The sequence below is a fragment of the Rattus norvegicus genome, chromosome 1 (genome assembly GCF_036323735.1).
Source record: "Rattus norvegicus strain BN/NHsdMcwi chromosome 1, GRCr8, whole genome shotgun sequence".
Taxonomy (NCBI): domain Eukaryota; kingdom Metazoa; phylum Chordata; class Mammalia; order Rodentia; family Muridae; genus Rattus; species Rattus norvegicus.
In genome coordinates, this window is record NC_086019.1 from 244308361 (window position 1) to 244321441 (window position 13081).

The 13081-nt window shown below is 43.9% G+C and overlaps 1 protein-coding gene across 15 annotated transcripts in view; it reads right to left on the minus strand.

Moving 5' to 3' along the window:
* The window catches only part of Cpeb3 (cytoplasmic polyadenylation element binding protein 3), a 182076-nt gene that overhangs the window by 146671 nt on the left and 22324 nt on the right, over positions 1–13081 (minus strand). For 7 of the 15 annotated variants that reach the window (XM_017590350.3, XM_063265169.1, XM_063265176.1 and 4 more), the window contains exon 2: positions 4127–5196. In XM_017590350.3, coding sequence (XP_017445839.1) covers positions 4127–5185 — 1059 coding nt within the window. In that variant the 5' untranslated portion in view covers positions 5186–5196. Of the gene's footprint in view, positions 1–4126; positions 5197–5275; positions 5298–5422; positions 6213–8078; positions 12128–13081 lie in introns of those variants that run through there. The other 8 variants (XM_008760380.4, XM_008760379.4, XM_017590344.3 and 5 more) reach the window with 7 other exon arrangements.

Sequence of the window (13081 nt, forward strand, 5' to 3'; positions counted from 1 at the left end):
AACAAGTTCTAGTAAAGTTGGGGCTACATAGAGAAACCCTGTCTTGAAAAACAAACACACGGGGCTGGGGATTTAGCTCAGTGGTAGAGCGCTTACCTAGGAAGCGCAAGGCCCTGGGTTCGGTCCCCAGCTCCAAAAAAAAGAACCAAAAAAAAAAAAAAAAAAGAAAAACAAACACACAAATAAATCTTTGCCAGACATAATGGCACATGCCTTTAATCCCAGCACTTGGGATGTGGGAGGCAGAGGCAAGTAGATCTCTGTGAGTTCCACAGTAGCCTACTTAATGTACTGAGTTCAAGGACAGCCAGGAATATCTATGCAGAGAGACCCTGTTTCAGAAACAAAACAAAACGCAACAACAAAAACCAGATTTTTCACAGTGCTGGCCAAAGCATCCTCCTGTCTCAACCTCTTCTGACTGAATACAGGTGTGCACCACTCAGTCCAATTACTCTCAATGTTATTTAACCATAAAGGTCTAACTGGAGAGGTGCAGCAGGTAAGAGAGAGCACTTACTACTCTTCCAGAACCCAGGGTCAATCTCCAGCACCCGGTCTGAAGGTTATTGAACCTAACTCTAGCTTCAGGGAATCGGATGCCCTCTCCTGGGCTAGGCAGGCACCTGCACATACATGGCACATACTCTCATAGACGAATACATAAAAATAAAAATACATAATCTTAAAAAACTCTAAATAAGAAATAGAAATGAGACACAGGGTACACATAATTTTTCTTTCTTTGTTTAAAAAAAGAATTATTTACTTTATGTATATGAATATACTGTACCTTTCCTCAGACACCAGAAGAGGGCACCAGCTCCCATTACAGATGGTTGTGAGCCACCATGCAGTCGCTGGGAATTGAACCAAGGTCCTCTGGAAGAGCAGTCAGTGCTCTTAACCACTGAGCCATCTCTCCAGCCCAATATAATTATTCTTGAAGCCAACAAAATATGTTTAATTTTAACCAAATGACTCAATCATTTTTGCCCACTCAATAGTATTACCATCTATCACAACAACAACAAAAAAGTGCAAAGTTCAATTGTATTTTCCCTTAGAAGCATCATTGGCAAATGGTTTGTTGAGAAACACTAGCAATCCTCATATTAATACTACTCCATACCAAAGATTGGAGGAGACGGAGGGAGGGAGGGAAGGAGTGTGCGTGCGTGCATGCATGTGCACACACATGTCCATGTTTTCAGACATATGTAGAGGCTAGAGGTCAATGTCTGGTGTCTTCCTCTATGAAATCTCAGTTTTCTCAGGCATGTCCCTCTCACTGAGCCTAGAGCTCCCTGGCCAGAAAGTCTTGGGAGATGCTCTGCCCCATCTCCAGTGTACTAGGATTATAACCATGAGCCACAACACCCAGGGTTTTTTAATGTGGATGCTTCAGACCAAAATTCAAGAACACGTGTGCTTTCATAGCAAACACTTTACCAACAGAGCCATATCTCAGGCCCCTTCAAGATTAGTGAAATTTTGGATTGTATTCTTTCCAACCTCTTCCTCCCCTGGGCTTTCTTTTCCTTTCCTTTTTTTTTATTGGTTTGAGTTTTGTTTTGTTTTGTTTTGTTTTTGAAGACAGAGTAACCTTAGCTGTCCTGGATCTCTCTGTACATGATACTAGCCTCAAACTCAGAGACCCACCTGTCTCTGCCTTCAAAGTGCTGGGATTAAAGTGTGCATGGCTGTAAGGGGCAGCCCCTTTAAGGAGTGAATTGATAAAGATTGGCCATACTCCACAGCCAGATGTGGCATCTATCTCATAACTCTAATCCCACTTGCTGCAGGCAGGCAGAGGTGAGAGGACTGTTTGATTCAGGAATTCAACAGCAGCCTGGGCAATGTAGAAAGACTCCTCGTCTCAAAATAAACAAGGAAAAAACTGTATTCAGATGAATTTAACTTCTGAGAGTTCAAGAATTTAGACAGATGGCAAGATGGTTCCGAGAGTAAGAACCGGCAAACTTAAAAACCGGCAAAGTGGGGCTGGGGATTTAGCTCAGTGGTAGAGCGCTTACCTAGGAAGCGCAAGGCCCTGGGTTCGGTCCCCAGCTCCGAAAAAAAGAACCAAAAAAAAAAAAAAAAAAAAAAAAAAAAAAAAAAAAAAAAAAAAACCCGGCAAAGTTTGAGGCCAGAACCTACACCACATAAAGGTGAAGGAGAGAATGGACTCCATAAGGTTTTCCTGGGATCTCCAAACATGCACCAGGCATCCAAGCTCGCTCGCGCATGCATGCATGCATGCACGCACAGTCGCACGCACAGGCACATGCATATGCACATGCTCTTTTAACTTCTCTGAGTGGGTTTGGATAGAAAGCCTCAGAATAGAAAGAGAAACTGTCAAGGCAGAAGGCCCCTCTTTCCAAGTACCAACTACAGCAGAACCTATCCTGCTCACCTCCCTCCACCTACAGAACTAATCCCTGTCATGAAAATAAACTTCAGAATGGAAAGAAACAAGATATGAGAGTGGCAGCAGGGGTCTGTAACCCTAGGAGGTGCAGGCAAGAGGATCAGGAGTTCAAGGTCATCCTCAGCACACAGTACAATCTGAGACAAGTACATGAGAGCCTGTCCCAAAATCTAAAATTGTGTCTTAGTGTGCTCAGCATGAGCAGGAACCAGGCACTACCCAGAAAAAGCCCAAACACAAACAGCAAAACTCTCCTAAACACAAGTCAGGTCTCCTTGAACTGTTAAGAACAGACATTCTTGCTCTAGCCCAGACACCCTTTCAATAATCCCACCTCCCCCAACATCTGAAAGGTAAAGACCAGCAAGGCTTCACCTGTGCCAGATTGAGCCTTCGACCTCGGCAAACTGCCAGTCTATCATCTGTCAGCAGGGGCCAAAGGATTCCCTTTCTTTCCTTTTTGAGACAAGATCTTTTAAGAAACCCAGACTGAGCCGGAACTCCCAATCCCATAGGCCAGCCTTGGTGCTGAACTACAAGCTCTCACCACCACGCCCAGCCTTTCTCTTGTAAGAGAGCCTAGAAGCTTATGGACACATCACTTCAGCGGCACAGGGTAAGAGCCTATTAGGCAGCGAAGGCTCCCAATGAGCACATACACTCAGCACCCCTTTCTCATCCAAAACACCCAGGATCCTGTCTACTGCTGTGGCTACAGACTGCATGAGAAAGCAACAGAAGCAAGGACACTTTGTCCATTCAATCTTTTTGTCGGGAGCACTTCCTGGATTTTTCATTGGCATTTAATACCAAGGCACAAGACTCATTTTTCATTAAAGTTGCAAGACTTTCACTTTACCCAGTTTCAAATGGTGTAATTGATCTGCATTGTCTTAAATAACCCAACTGGTGAAGGACACTGCAGCTTTAAATATTTCAGTGCTAGTTAGCAAATAGACTGACTCCATTGCAATATGGCTCTGAAGGTCATGTCCTATTGTCTCTCTCTGCTGGAAAAAAAAGTCTCAATCCTTCTTTTAAGTAACATGGGAATAGTTCCCCTAAAATTTCTACTCTTTCCATTTCAGTCCCTTATAGTTTGCAGTGTTCATTGGAATCTCACACTGGTAATTTTCCTGGCAGGACAATATGCTGACGATTAGTGATTCCAATACCTTAGACATAAACACATGTGTTCACATTAGTTTAGCTGGGCATATGCAACTATTTGAAAGAGCACCACTCAAAGGCTGTTAACAAACCAGGGTGGTTTGGGCGTGGATGGCTTTCCGTAGGCACCTTGAGCCTAGGATTGCGTAACCTGAAAATGTGTAGCTACTTAAAATGATAGGAATCTCTGCCTACTCCTCCTGGGACTACTCCCGCACCTGACTATACACTTGCGGCTTAATTTGTCAAAGAAGGCCAAAATAAAAAGCACAAGCACAGTGAAGGAGGAAATGAACTGGAAAAAAAATGGCCTTTTCCCACCCTCAAGCAGTCACAATGTCCCCTCAACTTCGCCCCCACCCCTACCCAGATTGTTTGAAATAGTCCCGGTGAACCCGGAGGATTTAGGGGTGCTGCAATTTGCTGTCCCTTCTAAATAACAGCAGGTGGGCCGATTAAAATAACCAGGAAGAGGGAGAAGCATGAGGGAGGAAGGAGTGTGAAAGAGCACAGGGACTTTACCTGAAAAGGCAACAGATTGTTACCATTATCGGTCCGGAAAGCGTTATCCTCCATCCAAGACTTGGAGGTGAGCGGGGCTGCACGAGGGAACTTGGGTGGAGCGATCACATTGCTGGAGAAGGGCTTTTTGAGCGGCGAGATGGGGTTAAGCGGGGATGGTACCCCCACACCTACGCCCACGCCCACGCCGACCGCGCGGCGAGGGTCTCGGCCCGCCTGCAGGCCACCCCACGGGTTGGACGGAGCACTCCAGGCGGCGTTCACGCTTTGGTGCGTGTTCCAGCTGGACGAGGCCGAAGAGGCGGCGGCCGCTGCCGCAGCAGCCGCGGCGGCCGAGGATGAAGACGGCTTGCTGGTCATGATGGGCTGGTGGCCATAAGCGGCGGCGCTCCTCTGCGCATAGGGCGCCTGGCTGGGGCTGGCGGGAGAGCGGCGTTGCTGCGAGGGCTGCGCCTGCGGGGGCTGCGCAGGCTGCGGCGGCTGTGGCGCGGGCGGCGGCGGCTGCTGATGGTGCTGGGTCTGCGCCAGGCCGATCTGCGGCGAGAAGGTGCCTCCGAAGACCGGGTTGACGTGGTGCGGGAAGTTTTGGAAGAGCATGGTCCCGTTGACTGGGGTGATCCCCTGGAAGAAGCTGTCCTCCACCGCGTTCGTAGTGCCCGTTGACCAGGTGCTGCCGAAGGACGGCGACAGCGACGCTCCGGGTGCCGCGGGCTCCTGCGGCGGCGGCGGCTGCTGAGGGGGCTGATGGAAACTCAAGCCCGGCAGGAGCGGCGACTCCATCTGCATCTTGTCGGGGCCGTTGGGGGCTGGCGGAGCCGAGGCGGGGCTGAGGGCCGGCACTGCGCTACTGTCTTCAGGCTTGGGGGTCTCTGAGGAGAGGGGCGTGGACGGGGCTTCGGCTGCGCCGGGCTCGGGCTGGAGCTGTTGCTGCTGCTGCTGCTGCTGCTGCCGCTGCTGCTGCTGCTGCTGCTGCTGCTGCTGCTGCTGCTGCTGCTGCTGCTGCTGCTGCTGAGACTGGGGCTGGGTTTTGCTTTTGTCCATCAGTAAATCATCCTGCATGGTTTGCGCAGCTGAAACGGGAAGAAAGAGAGATGTGTTATTGTCAGTGTGATCATGAATGCCCCTCACTGAAGCGGGCGGGTGTTTTACTTGCGAAAATCCAGTGCCACCGCCACTAGCCAATTGCAATGCAAATCCATAATCTCGCATTTAGAAGAACGAGTCGGGCTTTGGGGGGAGGGGGCGCGTTGGAGGGCTCGAGCAAGGTCTCTAAAAATACTGTGAGAGCGTCTTCACCCTTTCTGACGTCTCGGTCCCTTTTCTGTGTTAGTGAGAGATGTGCTTATAAGACAGAAAGACAGCAATTTCGCCACGTCTCTATCCCCTTCACCGGAACTCAGAGCGTTCACCCTGCAATGAGAAACTGATTCTGGTTCCTGTTTTTTCCCAAGCACCACCCTCCCCCAGTTATTTGCATACGTCAATAAATAGTGCTGCGTCCTTCAGCAAGGTTAAAAAGACTTGGTACACGACCCTCTTTCCCCTTCCCCAGCTGGAGCACTTAAAAAACATTTTTTAAGCCGACTTAGCCCTCTTGATTAGCAAACTGCCTTCTTGCCTCGGATGATTGTTTCATTTGGCTGCAGCGAACCTCGAGAGACAAAATCTTTGGCATTTGTTGGAAGAACTCAGCTGCACAATCATTCTCTGGCCTCTCGGTAGCGGCAGCTACTCCATTTTGTTAGGAGACGTTTTAATATAAAAGAAACCTCAGTTTTTAGAAAGATGAAAATCGCCGGGCGTGGTGGCGCATGCTTGAAATCCTAGTACTCTGAGGGAGAGGCAGGAGGATCAAAAATTCAAGGTCAGCCTTAACTACTTAGCCAGTTCGAGTTCAGCCAGGTTTACAAGAAACCTGACTCAAAAAAAAAAAAAAAAAAAAAGTGAAAACCTACTGAAGTGTTTAGAAGTGTTTGCTTCTTATTACTCTAAGGATTGTGGTTTTCTACTTATTCTCCGATTTTCTCCTCTCCAGCTCTGCCACCCAAGTGATTTACTGGCTTCTTGGCATTTCAGGTCTCTACGGGAGCCTGAGAAATTCTCTGCAGAGTGGAGAAATGCTTCTGGTTGGATTTGAGGTCAGAGGGAGGAAGGTGGGGAGGGAGGAGGGGAGGGAGTCTGTGAGATGGAGAGGGGGCGGGACTTTAAAATGCATCTGAGATTTAAGTAGACAGTCAAGATAATTCTGGGGTTGCCAGATTTTCATTTTTGAATCCTCCTGCTGCTGCCTCAGTCACAAGACAGGCAAATTTAGAATCCATTCTTTTATCACTAGTATTAGCAATGAAAGACTATGGTTTGACGACCCTGAATTACCATATGCTAGCAACTGTTAAAAATAGAGGAGTACAAAGTCCCAAATTCTCATACATTGTAATTATAGTACATTACCCTCACTGCTTCATTTAGCCATATAAGGAGTGTATGGTATTTTCCACTTCACATAGAAGGGCTATATTCACCTCTGTCATACAACCTGTTTTCTTACTCAAGGATGAAAACAGTAATCACTCAAAACCAAGAGATTTCCATGCATGTAGTTATCACTGAATGAGCTTGTCTCAGAATATGTTTAATTACTTTAAATATCTGAATATTACAGGGCTGAGACGTTGCAAACAAATATTTTGAAATGTTAAAGGAGCTATGACCAAACATATAATTATTTTTAGATGATGATTCAGTACAATTGCAATAAAGTTATTAATATATTTAATATAGTTAATTAACTCATATACTGGAGAAGCATCTTCCTTGGGACATTTGTAAAGGGCATTCAGACACACACAACAGTTCTGCCTTTGGACTATTCAAAATAACAACTCTTAAAATGGAGGTGGTATCGCTCTTAACTATTACACAAAGGATAACAGACAAGAAGTTGGATTCACAGTTCTGTTTTATTAAAGCTATCATTAAAGTACTTAACAGATACCATCTTTCATTTCAAAGTTTTATATAGGAAGAGCACAGTGAGCTTAGGAAAACACTTCCCTTCTCTCAATCACTGTACTTTCTATTCCTCTCTTCCCTGCCTCTTCCCCTCCCCTAGAAAAAAACCCAGCCCAGTATAATAGAGCATGCACCAGGGACTGCCTGCTACTATCAGTAAAGCTTGCTTTGGATTGCTTTTATTTTCCTCAGTTCCCTCTATCTAAAACAATGGCTTTGATTAGTGTTATAAATAGAGCACAGAGAGCAGAGTGGACCTTGGAGTCAGACAGCATGAAGTTCCATCCCTGCCAAAGAGGGTGGTCACAGAGACATTTTCCTACTTCCTTCTGACAGTGCTGCAGTAGACCATTGTACTTCTGGAATTTCAGTGCTTTGATAAGCTAGAATTTTCTTTACAATAGCTTTATCATCATGGCTGAAATATGTACCGGATTATAACTTTAGTGTCACCCAGAGATTCTTATTGCTTGTATTCAACTCTTTTGTTAATGCCTTTAGCTTAAACTGCATTAAATCCCCAAGCCAAAAAGTAACCTAGACTCAGAATATTTTATAATGGCTTTAATTAATAGTAATACTATACTATTAAATTCTCAAAATGTTATAACAAAACACTCCATTTTTTTCAGAAAGGTCTTTTAAAATAATACAAATTTTACTTTCTGTATTAAATTCACTCGGTCAAGGTCAAGACCCACCTTTTAATAAATATGATCTCTTAAACAAAAGCCAAGTCAGTGATTAATGTAAAATTTACAAAGTCAATATGTAGCATCCTTAAATAACTGCCTGTATAATTTGATTTGGAGGGATTTTTGCTTATATATAGCAAAGTCTGAGAAATAGATTCCTGTTTCCCCTCCCCCACCGCACACAATAGACCGGCTTTTACATGCAATAACCCAATTTCAAGTAGTAAATTCATAGCAGCAGTTACCTTTAAGTGTCCAGTTTTTAAAGATCGATAAAATTGAAAAAAAATGAATAGTATTTATTTCTTCTTTCGGGTTGATTATGTGACCGCTCTGGAAAAGCACTTTGACAACTGTAAGAAGAGTGGGCATGCGCACACAGAGAACTGTGGGGGCTGAAGTCCTTCACAGGGTACTCTGCCGGGCTTCAGCACGTTCAGCCGGGAAAGGAGGAAGCCTCGTAAATACAGATTCCAAGGGGGAGAGTTTGTGCCCGGATTATATTAAACCCTCCTAACCAACCTAAATCAGGAGTTGTTGAAATAAAAGAAGGAAAAATAAACTGGATTGCCAACTTGATTTAGGAAGCAAAGCTAAAAGAGAAAGTAGATTGTAGGACTCAGAATAAATAGATCCAGCAGGGCTACCTTAAATGGTATTATGATGGTAATGGCTGGGTAGCCAGCAATGGGAACCCTACCAGAGAGAGAGAGATCAGGGTGTGGAGGAAAAGAATAGATGGAGAACTACTGGGGAAAGAAAACACTTAAAGCCCCCACCCCTGCTGCTTTGTGACACAGCAGACAGACAAGATTTCCCTATCAGGCTAACCTGGATCCTCCAGCATCACCCTCCTAAGAGCTGGGATTATAGATGTGTACTGCCACACCTGTCTAAAGAAAACACTTTTAATACATAATTTTTAAGCATACCTTAATACTAAATGTGCTACTGACCTTGAAGACAAAAATAGGTTTTAATCACAAATGCTGGATGCCTTATCTACCAGAACTGATTGAGCAGGGTCTCCCTATGTATATACCCCTGGCTGTCTGAGAACTGTGTAAATCAAGCAGGCTTCAAAATGGAACAATCTTCCTGCCTTTGCTTTCCTGGTGCTGGAATTAGAGGTTTGTGCCGCCACACCCAGTTCAGGTTTTCTTTGTATTTAAATTTTTGCTGGAAGAGCAAAGCCTACATTCATAATCCCAGCACTGGGATCCCAGGCTGAAGCAACAGAGGCCCAGGAGTTCTTACAGCCAGAGTTATTTTACACAAACTACAAAAGGGCTGAGGAGATAAGTCTTTGCCCTGAATGTATGAGAACCTGACTTAGATCCCAAGAACCCATGTTAAAAAACAAAACAAACAAAACAAAACCAAAAACTAGGCACAGCACCATGGCACCCTTACAAACCTAGAGCTGGGGAGGTGGGAACAGGTGGGTCCCTGGGTCTCTCTTGCTGGCCAGCCTAGTCTAATAGGCAAGTCCAGTCCAAATTGAGATAGAGTCTTTAAAAAAGTCTATGGCCGGGCTGGAGAGATGGCTCAGTGGTTAAGAGCACCCGACTGCTCTTCCAGAGGTCATGAGTTCAATTCCCAGCAACCACATGGTGGCTCACAACCATCTGTAAAGAGATCTGATGCCCCCTTCTGGTGTATCTGAAGACAGCTACAGTGTACTTATATATATAATAAATAAAATAAATCTTAAAAAAAAAAAGTCTATGGCCATGTCACCCTATCCTCAACCTATCTCTTTTCATCTCAGCAGGGCCTGGTTAGTACTTGGATGGGAGGCTGCTGAAGAGAACAAAGTACTGTAGGCTCTTGGCTTATTGTCTTTCTATTTTGGCCACAACCTAGGGTCACTCTAATGTGGCCCCACCTCTCTCTACCCCCAAAAATTAAATGTTGCTACCACACAGAAACTTTCATTTCTTTTTATTATTAAACTTGGTATATAATCTTCCCTATTTTTACCTAATGTTTCCAAGGCCTGATCATGCAACTTTTTAACATCAGCTGTCATTATGTATAGCTCCCGAAAGCAATAGTTCAAGAGCTAAGTTTGCTCATGTAGGCACAAGATAATATTTCTGTGGGGCCTGGTTTCATGTGGTTCATCCATGGGGTTCAGAGTAAATATCAGTTAATGTCTGTGCTGATTGAACTTAAAGTTGAAACTACTAAGCATCATTTACAACGGTCACACTTCTTGATTTCCCTTCCTAACTTGTAAATTAGAAGGAAAGTATTGTCAGGCACTACCAATTCCCATCTTTAGTAGTCACTGTTTCTAGTTATTTTGTTTCTTTGTTCTTCCTTCACTTTGTTTTTGAGTTTGTTGTTGTTGCTGCTGTTATTTTACTGAATAGTTTGGTTTGGTTTGGTTTGAGACAGGGTCTAACTGTGTAGCCTTGGCTGGTCTGATAATTCCTATGACCAGACTAGCCTCAATCTCAGAGAGATCCATCTGCCTCTACCTCTGCCTCTCAGTCCCTGAGATCAAAGGGGTGGGCATCATGCAGATTGATTTTGTTTTGAGACAAAGTTTGGCCTGGCCTGCAACTTGCCAGATAACCAAAGTTGACTTTGAACTTCAGGTCTTCCTCCCTTTTCCTCCCCGACTCATGTGCTGGGATTAAGGGAGTGCACTACCACATCTAGTTTATACAGTGCTGGGATGAACTCAGGGCTTCATGCATGCTATACAAGCATCTATCAATTAAACCACACCTCAAGCTCGCTGTCCAGTTATCTAAGAAGAAACCCTAATCATTTAGGCAGAAGTTAAGTGTAGTGGTGTCTGTCTGTTATCCCAACACATTAGAGGCTGACACAGGGTTCACACTAACTCCAGCCTTGACTACAAAGAGAGACTTTATTGTCTAGCCTACTACCTGTACCCCCAAATTTTTATCTACTTTTTAATCATTCAGATGCAAGCTTGAGAAAGTGTACTTGAACATTTATTAATCCAACTAACCTCAACTGCAGGTCGACTGGTAATTCACATCTACTGGCAATTCACATCTACTGGTAATTCACACCTACTGGTAATACACATCTATTGGTAATTCACATCTACTGGTAATTCACAGGCTGGAAGAAGACAACCTTGGTGAGTGACAGTGAGTGTTAGCCATACTTACTGGAAACTTACTGTACATAATAGTGAGTAATTAATCTTTGCTTTTTTCCCTAAAACGAACACTCAGACCTAAAAAGAAAATAACTCAGCAAGAATACCAAAGAATACATACCAAGCAAACATAGAAGGATCCTCAGGGAGAGCAAGGCTCTCTCTCTTTTCAAATATTGGTTTGGTATGTGTACATATGGTATTCATGTTTGCATGTGTAAGTACACATGTAAAGACCAGAAACTGACACTGGTTTTGTTGTTGTTTTTATTGTTCTCCACTTTATATTGAGGCATCTCTAGCCTCACACTGAACCTAGGGTAGTTGATCCTGCTGGTCTAACTAGCCTGCTTACTCCAAGAATCTATCTCAGTCTCCTAAGCTCTAGAACCAGAGGGAGACTGTCATGCCATCCCAGCAGGTACATGGCTTCTCGAGATACATGTGTAGCATATGCCATTCCCACTGATCCACCTTCCTAGCATCTCATTTTGTATTTAGCCAAAATAGTCAAATACATTTTTTGAGACAGGGTCTCTGTAGCCCAGGCTGGCCTTGAACCTCTGCCTCCCAGGCATGGAACAGCACACCCAGGTCTCATACACCTTTCTGGGCTGCTTTCCTCTCGACTTACTAGCATCACACTGCTTACAAATAAACATGGACAGTGTGCAAGGTTTTTCTTTCTTTTTAGATGGGGGTCTCACTATGTTGTTCAGGTTAGTCTCAAACATAGGGGGCTAAAGTAGTCCTCCTGCCTCAGCTTCTCAGGTAGCTAAGAATAGAATTGGCAGAATAACAGTAAACACAGGCTGCCTTCTGAGTATGAAAACAGAAATGCACCACCATTCCTAGTTCCATATATAAACAAATACCATATATAAACAGTAAATGGGTGGATTTTCAGATAAAGGATATATTTATAAGAACAGCCAAAATTCTAGTATAAACTACACTTCATTTAGAAGGATAATTACATTAGGTGTCTACCATAGCCATAAGCCTGTAATTCCCAACACCTGGGAGGTGGACCAGAGAGGACCAACCGTCCAAGGTCATCCTTAGCTACACATTAAGTTCCTAGTCAGCTTGGGCTACATGAGACACTGTTTCAAAAAACAACAAAAGAAAACTAAACAACAATAAATTTAAAAAAATATTGCAAAAATGTGGAAGGAGACCCAAGAAAAAGTGGCCAAAGAGCAGAAGGATCAAGAAAGGGTAATAAATAGGGGAGATATATATATATATGTCAAAGTATATATGTGTACTAAAATGGTACAATAAAGCCCATTGTTTCATGCAATCATGCAATGAATACATACTAATTTTTAAAGTATTAAAGACATTTAGAAACATAATCCAGAACAGAGGGTGTATTTCAGTGGTGCATTGTTTCCCTAGTATGTTCAAGGCCCTGGAATGGATTCCCATTACCAAATGAAAAAAGATAGAAAAGATGTAGAATATCTTCACAGCATTAAGGTAAACAAAAATTTACTTGTTTGGGTACAAGGGATTGACTCCATGGCTCACATACATTGAACACATATTCTAACCACTGAGCTACACCTCCAGCCCATCAGTTCTTTAAAACAATCATAAAAATGATAACCATAAATAAAATTAACAAGGTAGACTAATAAGAATATGTTTAGCTGGATGTGGTGGAGCACTACTTGAATCCCAGCACTCAGAAGGGAGAGGAAGGCAGATCTCTTAGTTGAAGGCTAGCCTTGTCTACAGAGGACAGCCAGTGCTATGCAGAGAAACTCTATCTGGGGGCGGGGAAAGAAAGAATATGTTTGCTGCTGGACCTACTGGCCTATGCTCACAGTCCCAGCAGTTTGGAGGCTAAAGCAAGAGGGATGAAATGCTGAGGGACCCTCAGAGAAGTTGTTAAATAGTTTGGAGTTGTAAAGTTGAGCAAAACACTGCATCGGGAGATGGACTGTGGTGAGCTCTGTGGATTCATCTAGGGGTACTGTACAAAGTAGGTGACATAATCCAATTCCTACATCTTCAGGGAACACATCTGTAGTCCCTCTCTTCTTAGTGAGGCAGAGCATCTTTTCACGTCCCTTTTGTCCGCTTGGATTCTTT